At 32.0% G+C, this 12,834-nt stretch overlaps 1 protein-coding gene across 1 annotated transcript; it reads right to left on the reverse strand.

Annotated features, from left to right (window-relative positions):
• Positions 1-7,020: 7,020 nt before the first annotated feature.
• Positions 7,021-12,834, reverse strand: LOC114406389 (glyceraldehyde-3-phosphate dehydrogenase GAPCP1, chloroplastic-like). The gene is made up of 14 exons (XM_028369079.1): positions 12,576-12,834; positions 11,670-11,764; positions 11,521-11,588; positions 11,394-11,432; positions 10,654-10,754; positions 9,480-9,592; positions 9,264-9,363; positions 9,032-9,178; positions 8,404-8,464; positions 8,192-8,289; positions 7,966-8,108; positions 7,779-7,862; positions 7,445-7,534; positions 7,021-7,357 (listed from the first exon to the last, which is right to left on the reverse strand). The coding sequence occupies exons 1-14, from the start codon at positions 12,636-12,638 to the stop codon at positions 7,303-7,305; spliced, it is 1,257 nt and encodes a 418-aa protein (XP_028224880.1). The 5' UTR covers positions 12,639-12,834; the 3' UTR covers positions 7,021-7,302.

A 12,834-nucleotide genomic window follows, 5' to 3' on the forward strand; every position in this document is an offset into this window, starting at 1 on the left:
ATTAAGACGAATCTTAAAGAATGACCCCTAAAAACCCTTGTAAGAGGAAGCGAAGGGAAAAGTAAAGCAAGGTTGGGTTAGTCGATGAGTGATAACCGACCAACTTTGTGCCCATGTCGGGTGGATTAGTGGTAAAGGAACTTAATTATTGTCGCCTTGATAAACAACATGTTGCAAATCAATCAAAATGTTTGCATCTCTGCCTAATTGTTGGGGTGAAATTGAATGGGTTCTACATTTAACACCAATAGACCCTCAATCTTGAAGGCATCAAAGGGGAGGATGATGAAGAGCTTACAAAATAAAGTTTCATATATGTAAAAGAACGGGAGCTCACCAAGAGAAGAACCCATGGACATATTCTTACTAGAAGAGTAATGTTTAGTTACAATAGCATCCTTCATGTTAAATATAGTAAGAGAAAGTTCCTTTATTAAGTTCTTAATAGACTTCGTGTTTTGAGTCTTTATTTAATGCATGAGAGGCTTGACACTTTGTTGTTTTTGACATGTTTTCTTTTGTAGAGAAAAGATAGAGAGGATAGGTGTCGTTTATTTCCCAAAATGTAGTGGTATTCTTTGAAAGTTTGTTATGTTTTTTGCTCACTCCAACTTTCAACCCTTTCCTTGTTCAAATCCTAAAAGAGAAACAAGCATTTGTCATAGGTTGTACTTATACTCAGAAAATCATGTTTTTCATTAAATTCTTAAAACCCAAGTGATAAAGCATATTCAAAAAATAAAGGGAATGTTAGAACAATTACACTTAGTATTCGAGCTACATAGGGTAAAGAGCTCTAACATGTGTTCACTTTAATTTTGGACGAACAAAACTCAAGTGCATATATAAATATAAATTCAATTTTTCTTAAGTGCATTGGACGTTGGATAAAGCATTTGGACATAAGTTTTTACTTAGCGTTTTGGACACTTAACCTTTTAATAAAAGCATTTTATGCAAGCACATTATAGTATATTGGACATTAACTATATTAAAATAGTTTTCAATGTCAGGTGTAAGAACAATACCTATATTAGCTTTGTACTCATGTTTTTGTGCATAGATAAATAAATTTCATCAGTTTATCAAAGCTTAATATTTTTTGTTATCATAAAAACAATGAGATTTTTAGGGGCTTGAGATTTTCCATGTCATTGGTTCCAACATATAGTTGCCTCTTAATTGGAGGGAGGTTAGTTTTCACCACAAGTTCCTTAAGACTTCTCCCAATGAAGAATCGATCTTTTTGTGTTCTACAAGGTGACTTTTAAGTTGGAATGTTTTTAATTTGCCCTTGAGGTTGCTATATGTAGTCAATCAAGTGAAGAAATTCCTCTATAGTTCTTTTTGTCTTAGCCAAAAATATGTGGTAAGAAATTCTAGGCAATAAACTAGTTTGATGAGAAGAAGTTTAACTTTAGGCATTAGGTCATGTACTTATGGGGCCTGCTAGTAATGTAGTCGTTCAATGGATCATAAGGTTTCTTTTTGTTAGCTATGAGACTTGCCTCCATTTTGGGTTATGCCTTACTAAAAAAAATAGTTAATGAATTTGGACCTAGATGAAACATCTAAAACCATCTCAAGGCTATTTTTTAGTGTTAAAGGAAAAAGGGTTCATATAGTGGACCATTTTGCAGCTCTATATAAAAGTAAGGACTCAAAGAGGTCAAGGTGTTTGGAGGGGCCCTAGTGCCATCATAGTGTTTCACAACTAGAAACGATTTCAGGTTCTTTGGCACCAATGACATCATGATCCGCTCTTGCGGTAATTGGTTGGCCACTAGGACTTTATTGTCATCGTGATAAACCATGTAGCACCAACACAATGGCATATAGGCTCCATATAAATGAGAGGATGAGGGGGGCTTGTGAATGGTGTGATGGGTTTGGGTGACATTGTGTGATTGGTAGTATTGTTCATAATGTAAAGAATAAGTGGGTAATGGCTCAAAGGCCTTAATAATATGGTTTGAGTGTGTATGCTAGATTCTTACTGTAACCTCCCTATGTTCTGCTTTTAATTGTTGACTTCTTTCATTTTGGTTCTTGATGAGCAAATTTCTTGCAAACAAGCTTGAGTAGTTCATCCTTCTCGAAGTTATGTAGTGTGAATTTGAATAAAGAGGTGGATGAAGAATGATATGTACTTTGGTTAGGGTTTTCCTCCATATATATACTACATTTTTTGTGATTAATTGTTCCATAGCAACTAGAAAGAGATTCTTTAACCAGAAAGAATTCAGTTCAGATGTAGGATACCTATCCAGAAGTTTTCGCAACTCAATCATGTATGATGGAATCATTAAATATTTTACCTTTTTGAACTCTGTTTGTAACTCACTATAGACTCGAGAAACAAAGAGAAGATGTGTACGAGCAAGATATCCAGCAACAAGGAGAAGGAAAAGGATTGAATAGAAGAACTCCTGAACATTTAGCGATCTCAGATGTGTTGATATTAATAGTAACTCATTATTTCGATGAATAATTTCTTCGGACAGAAGAAGATTATGTAAACAATTACCTGGAATCTCACTTATCAAATTCCATTGTGGAAGACACAATGGAATCTGACGAACTCGCCATAGTATATCTGACCCATGCATAATATCATGAAAAATGGATAAAAATTTTTGGCTGCTACTTAGTATCGACAATAGGTCAGAAAAATATCTAAAAATATGAAATTTAGATTTCGCCCTCACACAAAAGGATTATTGGGCTTGTCAAGTTATTAGGTCAAGATCTTTGGACATTGCTTTGTGCACCCAATCCGTAAGTGGTCCAAATGATTTTTTTTAATTTTTCAAAAATATATTTTACGAATTAATTTAAAAGTATTATTAGTACGATACTCTAATCAACTGAGCTAATAGGTCAGCCAATTATATTATAAAATAATTAATGTCGCTATATATAACACTAAAATTTCTAATATATATTTAATGCACATGTAAATTTAGATAATAAATTTTGTGACGATTAATTTTGATCTAATAATTAATTTGTTTACAAATATAAATTTTTATGAAACCTATTATTTTTATTTGAAATTTATATATAAAAAAATACATTATTAGATCAAAATTAATTATAATAAGGTCAAAAAATACATTATTAGATTTATGTTAATGATCCTATGATTTTTATTTACAATTTATATAATTTATATATATGTAAACAAATTAATTATTAGATCAAAATTAATCTTATTTTAATTAGAAAACATATTTTTGAAAAAATTATATATATGTAAACAAATTAATTATTAGATCAAAATTAATTATTATAAAATTAATTGTAAAACGTATTTTTTTTAAAAAATTAAAAAAATCATTTAGACCACTTACAGATTGATCAATCTGTAAGTCTCATACGGATTCATATTAACTTTACCGAAGGATAAAATTAAAATTGCCTTATTGTGCTAGTGCACAAGGCAATGCCCAAGATGTTTTGGTGCTTTTGGGCCATTCTAGGTTACGAACCAATTCATAGCGCTATCTAATAGATAAAGTTTACTTTCAAAAAAAATTAAAACTATTGCATCATTTCTCACATTTCTCTCACTCTTTGTATATGTAATTGATGCTGATTGGTTATAATTTGGGTGACAGTTCTTCCTGTTGACGCATATGAAATTGAAGATGATGGAAACTTTTACCTGTTTAAGCACATAAAAGATTTAGAAAATGGCAAAATGGATGAAAGAAAGCTTCGTAAGCCAGGTATTCATGTAAATTTTTTCTTCTAATTTCTTTAAAATAACATGAGTGTATGTATAACAATAGAAGAAATTTATAAATTACAGTTATTTCAAAGATCAACTACATATTTTGGAAAAAAATTTCTAAAGATAAGTTTTCCCATTAGCTTTGTCAGTAATTAATATTAAGTGGTTTGAATTATTATTAATTTAATCTTATTTTATGGCTTTCATTTCCTATTATTATAGTAACTTAATCTCTTTTCACACACACAATCATGTTTAAGAGAATCGAATCTAATTCAAGTTATATATAAGTATTTAAAAATGTAAACATATTTTTCATATAAAAAATACACACAATTTCACTAAAAATAATGTATTTGATTACATTCAACAAACAATATGATTTTAACAAATATCAACAAGTAAGATACATTACAATTTTCATTCAATTTACATCACCCAAAAAATTACATGCATACAAAATATTTATATATAAGATCACATCTTAAAAGAAAAATGATATAAACAATATGTATATATAATTTTTTATACAATTTTATTTCTTAAAATCCTCTTCATTTTCTTTTTTTCTCTATTTCTCTTTTTTAATTACCTTTGCATCATATATTTTTTGTTCTTTATTAATGTACTAACTTATAATTTTTTTTATAATTTAAGTTGTTGCATGTGTTTAGGGTTTCTTGTTAAATAATAAACATTTTAAATCATTATAATAGATTCATTACATATTAATTTCTTAAACTTGCTTGAAAATTCATTTTTTAACATTAATTTATGATTATAACATTAGAGAAAACATAATTTTTTTTGTACTTTCTACTTACATGTCATATTTTAATTTGAAAAAAGATACAAAATAAGAAAATAATTCCAACTTATTTATGAAAATAATATAGAAAAAAATTTACTACATAATTATTATTTTATTAAAAAAATTGGACGATTTTTAACTATGGATCTTAGGTGGTCACACCCCTGGGCCCTGGACTATGCCCAGGGTCGGCCCTAATTACATGGATTACAAAAACATAATTTGTCCAAGCTAAAGACCAAATCTTTAGGAATATTATTAATGAAATTCTTCTTAATAATTTTGTTCAATGTTCAAATCACCTTAACTGATTTTTTATATTTTTTAATTGATGTCCGTGTAATAAAATTAATGTGCAAAAAAAATGAAATAATTGAATGTCATCAATGCCTGCATTTGTTTCGGAAAATTTAAGGACCAATGTTGGCAACAACATGTTCGTGAGATAGATCAACAAGTTCCAAAATGTTGCAAATTGAGTGAGAGAGAACAGGTTCCAGCACAGCGTGTTTGCAGCAGGTTTCAATATAGGACCTGAGAACGCTTTACGAATGAGTTATATGACATCCATTATTTCTTTATGATGAATTCTTGATTTGATCTACATTTCAGAGTTTGAAGGGATTGATCATATGTTGAAGGAAAAGAAAAAACATAAATTAGCTGAATGTCTAGCAAATATTTTAGTGAAATGTGACATATCATGGTAAATATATCATAATGACTACAAAAGGACAACATTGATTACAATGCCATATCATCCCTTCGATGTGGCCAAAAGGAGAAGGTTAAGTGCACAAGTGACTATACGTATCGCCATAACATTCTAAATTTGAGAAGTGTTGAAGTCCCTTCTCATCTAAAATAACAATAACAAGTCATCTATTATGACTAATGTAAATATTGTTATATATATACAGTCAATCACATAAAAATTATTTAAGATGAGTTAGTTATTACATTAACACTATTTATTTCACTTTAATATTTTTACATTAGTACGATCTAATATTTTACAATTTTTAAGATAATATTTTACATTAATACTATACTATTTGGTTTTTGGATCATATTTAGAATAATTATTTTAAACTTAAAAAAATGTCATTTTAAAACATGTATAGTATTGTAATAATAAATTATTTTAATTATATATACACAAATAATTTAGAATGTAAAAAAAATCAATGTAACTCGTGCAATGCCACGAGTATTATACTAGTTTGATAATGCATTCCTATCATACTATGTGATGCTCCTTCATGGTTAGACAACTATTCTCCTTTCCTTATTCTTTTTCTTAAAAAAACGAAAGCTATAGTGCGTAACATTCAAGAAAGAAATTTGGCAAATCATTTTCTTCTTCCATAGAAATCATTGTGACTCTTTCTTTTTCTTTAAATTTCATCTCTCATGCATCCAAAAAGACAGCTTTTATTTCACATTGAGTTCTCCTATGTCTGGTTTAATAGCCAAGTCTGGAAGTAAATTAGTCTCACTAAAAGAGAGGTTGAATTGTGACCCATTAATCTGGTTATTTCACACAAGCACATTAGCTTCTAAAGCTTTTCTGCTTAGAGAATCAAAAGACTAATAGGAGTAATACATTTCCTTATAAGTACTTGAATAGATTGATATTCTCAATGAAAAATCATCAAGTAATCTTGTTTCTAAATCTCCTCAAAGGATACAAAATATGTAAACTACAGTTTCTAATTGACATTACTAGTCAAAGTAGTTGATGCTTCTGAATAATGAAGTGGTTTTTCAAAAAAAAAAAAAATACCTTGATCAAAAATCAAGTTTAAGCTAGGTGTAGAATGCTCAGCGTTTTAAAAGGTGGATTGTAAAATTCATTGTTCGTAATTCCGAAACGCGATGTCATTTTAATTTATTCAGTGGAACATTAAGTACTCATTCAAAGCCACGTCTTGCAAAAATCAAATCAAACTTCTGTTATCCTGTGAATGACAGTAGTGAAGTTGCTCTGCTTCTATGAGGGGAAGTTGAGGTTAAATTGGGTCATCAGTTGTGTTGGAAAATCAAGGCGTCTACTTCATTCATGTGCTTTCAATATAACACAAATAGCTAGAAGGTTTTCTTCAGCAAACCATTATTGTGCTTTGAGAAGGAAATGGCAAAGATGTATTTAGAAGATAAACTCAATTTTGGCTTCCAAGCATCTTTAAAATAGATAAATTGCATTGGTATGGGTTAAGATACACATTTGATGGTTCCAAAGACGAAATCAAACACACAGTCTGCTTGGAACAACAGAGAGAAAGCGTGCAAAGTTTGAAATTTGAATTAAAGAGAATGTGAAAGGAAGGGAAATTTCAATTTTTTTGGTCTGGAAGTCAACTTTTCTCTTCCTTTTTCCTTCCATTTTCTCTTCAACCAAAAAAAATCCATGTTTTCTCCAACGAAACCTACCATTAAACTCCCATCTTATAAAATCATATCAACCAAAATCTGAGAACATAAGCCATTACCAACATTTAACCTAACTCAACAAGAATTGCAACACAGCATATTGTCTATCATTTTAAAAGGCAGATTGTAAAATTCATGCTGGTAATTCCAAAACAGGTAACCAGGATAATATCCTTTTTTATTTTATTCAGTGTACATGATGTGATCATTTAACCTCACATCTTATAAAAATCAGATCAAAACCAAAATCTGAACCTAAACCACTCTACCAATATTAAACCCTATTCAACAAGAATTGCAACACAACATACACTAATGGTGTTCAATTTTGAGCTCCCACCAATGCCATGTGCTCTATAAGGTCCAATACTCGGTTGCTGCAACAAAAACCATTCAAAAATATCAATTAAAGGTCCGCATGAACAGAAATTTCTGCACTCTACATACACAAAATGCACACATACCTGTAACCCCACTCATTGTCATACCACGAAACCAGCTTAACAAAGGAAGCACTTAGTGCAATGCCAGCCTTGGCATCAAAGATACTTGACCTGGAGAAAAGAATTCATTTTGAACAAGTCATTTACTTAAATAATAATACATCCAAATGAGTAAATTCTAACTAGGGAAAGAGAAATGAAGGTTCAATTTTCTTCTGTGCAAATTACAAATGTTTTAAACACAGGAGTAAATGTGTCAACCAACTGGGTATCTCAGGTTCTATGGTGTCTCACTTCCCAACCAGGAAAGTAATTCAGCAAAGCTTTAAAGGTAATATAGCAGAACATAACGTACCTTGAATCACCAACAAAGTCATTAGAGACAACATCCTCGTCTGTGTACCCAAGGATACCTTTCAGTGGTCCCTCTGAGGCATACCTTCATATTTTTCAGTAGCAAAGTCATAGAAATCAAGCAAAAGGTTAGTACAGAACAATCACAGCAGAGTGGAGACCAAAAAACAAAAACGCAATAGACATACTTTATTGCTGCTTTAACATCTTCATAGGAAGCATTCTTCTTAAGCCGGCAAGTCAAGTCCACCACAGAAACATTGGGAGTCGGTACACGGAATGCCATCCCAGTGAGTTTCCCATTTAGCTCAGGAAGAACTTTCCCAACGGCCTGTGATTTTATAAAACAAACCCAATCTCATATACCAGCACTGAAAATAGTAAGCATAAAATCTGTGTCCATCCATCTTGTACCTTCGCAGCACCAGTTGAACTTGGAATTATATTTTGAGCTGCCCCTCTTCCTCCTCGCCAATCCTTCATAGAAGGACCATCTACGGTCTTTTGTGTTGCTGAGAAAAAAAAAGATTTGGATGTTACCAATGCCACAAGTGAAACATAAAGGGATGGTTTGACCGCATGAGTAAATGAAACTAGAGGCTACAATTAGCAATTTTGGAAGAGACCTGTTGTTGCATGTACCGTTGTCATCAAACCTTCAACTATTCCAAACTCTTCATTAACCACCTGATGAATAACTTATATAGGGAAAGTTAGATGCATCTATGCAAGTTTCCAATAGGACAGAGAGGGGAGAGCACCATGTTAAAACCTTTATATAGACCAATTTTTTTTCTAACACAATGCCCCAATATGATATGCCCTCAGGTTTACATATGTATGTGTTGGCTGAGACAAATAACACCGGGTCACATATTTTTCATTCAAATAACTTATATATTCAGATAGATCAGCATTAAGTCCATTATGTTCACTTAAAAAGGATCTATCTCAGTAGAATATACTTAATTAAGAAGGTTAATGTGGCAGTATAAATTGAAGAATAGAAAAAAGAATATTTCAAGCCTTAGACACAGCAAACAGCTCATATCATGCCCCCCCCCCCCTTAAGGATAGTGTTAAAGAATCACTACTTTTTTTTTTGCTCATTATTTTCCTTGATCTTTAAGAAAAAGGTGCTTCCATTAAACCTTGAAGTTAAGTCTTATACCATTAAACTACAAACAAAAACATTCTCGTCACAGAGAAAGCCTTCAGTTCAATAAAGCTAGGCAATACATGATGCAATCAAACCTTGGCAAGAGGAGCAAGACAATTCGTTGTACAGCTTGCATTAGAAACAATGTCCATTTTTGGGTTGTATGTCTTCTCATTCACTCCTACCACAAACATTGGTGCATCCGCCGATGGAGCTGATATTACAACTTTCTTGGCACCAGCCTAGAGTGTAAAAAGATAAAGCTCAAATTAAGATAATGGAGACGAGATGAATGAGACAACACTTAATACACAGGTAATTGAATACCTTCAAATGTGATGAAGCTTTCTCCACTGTTGTAAAAACTCCTGAAGACTCAATGACATAATCAGCCCCAAAATCACTCCATGGGATCTCTGCAGGATCTCTGAATACATGAACAAAATTTGCACATGTTAATCTGTTGTTTAGAACTCTTTAACACTTTGTAAACCAGTACATTTGTAACATCTATTGTAATTATAAGAGCCCAACTCATGATACCTTTTGCTCACAACTTTAACATGCTTCCCATTAATTTCCAAAGTAGAGTCATCCAAAATATTAATGGACCCCTTGAATGGACCATGAGTAGAATCGTATTTGAACATGTATGCCTATAAGAGATAAAGAATAATTAAAAGCAAAATGTAAATAGGGTCCAATTACAAAGAGAATAAATTAAATATAAATCAAAAACCAAGCATCAGCCATAAATGAATTAGAAAAAGATACATGAACAACAATTAAAAATAAAACAAAAGATGAATTTATTTATTGAAAAAATTGGAATACAAGTGTACAACAATACACTCATCAATTCCTCATAATGTTTTAGAGCATCTATTGTCATTGCGTGTACTGCACAGCATGACAGTCTACTTCTACAGCATACCACCTTTAATCCAGAAAAATACTGGCACAAATATTCCCAGGTTCCCAACAAATGTCACAAGACCTACTTCTCACATGATTGGGGGTTGAGCAAACAGATAAAGTCCTCTTATTTTGTACCGAAACAAGAAAGTCTCTTTAATTTATGGTTCCATTTGAGACTCAGTCATACAAAGCAAAAGTAAATGAGGAAATTCTAAAATAGAGCAGTTGCAGTTTTTTGTATGTTTTCAAACAGATCACAAATTGGATTCTCCTAAAGTATAGACAAGGCTTCAGGTGAAAATAATAATACCCTAAATAAATCTCAAGATATGTAAAATAGCAAAAGGCAAGAGGCAGTAAGCAACATAGACCATAGTAGAAGAACATCCAAATTGAATCATCATAACAGATACAAGATAAATTTATGTCACTTCAAATTGGTGGCATGGTAGGCATCCAAGATCAGAGCATTCTACTAACAAGTTTGGTTTAGCTAATTTTGAAGAAATAATCACTTTTTTTTCCAGCTTCCCAAGAGAGCTTTTCAAAAATAGGTGAGAATTTCTTCAACTTTAATCTTTACCAAACATTCTACTATATAAATCTAAATCTTAAATGTTAGGCAACACAAGAAACAAAAAGCAAAGAACTTTGCGATAGATGTATATATCACCATATGTATACAAACACATGCAAGAAAATACAAATTTAATTTAGCCTATCAGTATAATAGCAAAATTATGAATATAATATAGTATAAGCAAAATGATCATTAAGGTAATTGCATAAATTTACATACCATATATTTCGCATCAATAAATGGATCATTAATTGCAACAACATCAACATCATCTCGGAAAGTAGCTACACGTAACACCAACCTTCCAATTCTACCAAAACCTGCACATTTAAGCATAAGTATATGTAAGTTATCTAAAGACAAACAGAAGAATTCCATGAATAAGCTTTCCATTCTAAAACAAAGTTTTCCGTTCTAAAACAAAGTTTTCATCTTCAATATAACTACATTTTAGATGATACTGTTTAACTGTTTCTTTTGGCTCAGGCGACTGATATGCAAGTTCCTAAGACCAAACTAAAAATAAGTCAAAGAATTTAATCGTCTACTGTTGTCTTTCATTTATAACTTCATTGAGAAATCTACCTCAACATTTTTGCAAAGCTCCTCCAATAAAATCAGGATTTCACAAAAATGACATTGTTAAAAGCATACAGATTTGCAACAAAATTAGGACATAATTGGTTACTGTCTTCAAACATTACCCACGAATGAGGAGGCTACCAATATCATCTAAAGCAATTAGACAGTTTGAGGAAGCTTTACAAACATATTTACACATGTCACAGTCATAAGCAAAAGAAGTCCCTTAGAATATAAAATAGTCGAGCTACTCTAGGGAAGCTAGAAAATTGAAAAGAATTTTGTATTCAGTGGAAAATTGAAAGTGCATAATAAAATTAAATGCAGCAAGTCGATACAAGAAACTACAAAGGGAACTCTGATAACAAGAAAGTTACCATTTATTCCAACTCTTGTCTTCCCAGTGCTCCTTGATTCTGAACAGACCAGACCAACAACAAGTAAGAATCAAGAAATTGCATGCAAATCACCCTAATCTTAACACAATAGTGATGCTATTCTTACGCTGGGTGGGGAGAGGGATTTCCGTTGCTGTGGCTTTAATAGGCTGGATCCCACGACCATTGCAATTTCTGTGCATAAAACCACATACTATTAAAGGAACCGAAACAGTAAAAGAAGAGCACTAGGTAAAAAAGTTTGAGCTACTCAACTGTAAGACTAAGGAGTCACATTGAATTGAAGTACCAAAAATGCTGCTATGTAATCCCTTGGATTTTAAATTAGAACTTGAGGCATTGGTATATACCTGAATCATAAATCCCACATATAAATTAGTAGAATGTCACATCAAAATAATACACCAATACACTAACTATGAGAACGAAACTCTTCTGAACAATCAAAGATTCACAATAAATAAATAAAAAAAAAAAAAATCCTTATCAACTCTCACAAACTCTATTTTCTTCAGAAAATGCTACAGCTTGTTCCCACCAACCCTACTTTCTGAGCAACCAAACACAGTTTTCCACCAAACCCAAAACCAAACTTTGAGAACTAATCAAGACAACTAAAACAATACCAATAAATAAATAAACAAACAAAACAAGCGAACAGTCCAAGGTTTTAAATTGCGGCTCATCGTGATTCTTAAAATTGCAAACAATCCATGAAAAGAAAAAGTCGATTCTCTAATGTTCTTCAATTTTTTTCAGTCGGACCATTTTTTAAAACCTCATCAAAAAAAAGTTTGTAAACAAGTTTCCTCCAGATTTTCCAAGAAAAAACGAATATCAAAAGCTGAAGCACGTTAGAGAATCGGTTTAAAAAAAGAAAGGGTTGCTTCTCTGAGGTTTTTTTATCGGCGAATGTTAATCGTTAGAATGTCAGTTTTTTTCATCTCCGTGTTGCTTCTCTGAGTAACCAAACAGAGTTCAACAAATCCAAAACCAAGTACAAATTCGTAGAACCAACCGAAACACATCATCGTCATATCACAGCACAGTGCAGTTCACAGTGTTTCGAGATATTTTACCACAAAATGCAGAAAGAAAGAAAGATAAAAGTGAAAATGAAAAGTGAAAAACGGTGAGAGAATCAGCGATGCGGAAAGAGACCTTGGGGCGATCGCAGGAGGAAGGAGCGAGAAGCGCGGATCTCAGGAGCGAGGAAGCGGCCATTGGAGAAGGCGAAGAAAAAGGGAGCAAAACTCAAACCCTAGAAAATTGAAGAGTGTGTTGTTGAGGTTTATGCACCAGACACAGTGAGAAGGAAGGAATAATAATATGACACTGTTTTCTCGTTTTTTTTTTCCCCTTTATATTTTATATTTTATACGCAGCTAGCTAGCGGAGGTTCTTATGGAAATGGAATGCT

Source organism: Glycine soja, chromosome 3 (genome assembly GCF_004193775.1).
Source record: "Glycine soja cultivar W05 chromosome 3, ASM419377v2, whole genome shotgun sequence".
Lineage (NCBI taxonomy): Eukaryota > Viridiplantae > Streptophyta > Magnoliopsida > Fabales > Fabaceae > Glycine > Glycine soja.

What these genes read in the sequence shown, in the direction of transcription:
- LOC114406389 (XM_028369079.1), bottom strand. Translation starts at nt 12,638, where the DNA reads ATGGCCGCTTCCTCGCTCCTGAGATCCGCGCTTCTCGCTCCTTCCTCC. An exon ending in GACAAGAGTTGGAATAAATG is followed by an intron (nt 10,755 to 11,393) that starts GTAACTTTCTTG and finishes TTAAATGTGCAG; the next exon opens with GTTTTGGTAGAATTGGAAGG. An exon ending in AAGCTTCATCACATTTGAAG is followed by an intron (nt 9,179 to 9,263) that starts GTATTCAATTAC and finishes TTTACACTCTAG; the next exon opens with GCTGGTGCCAAGAAAGTTGT.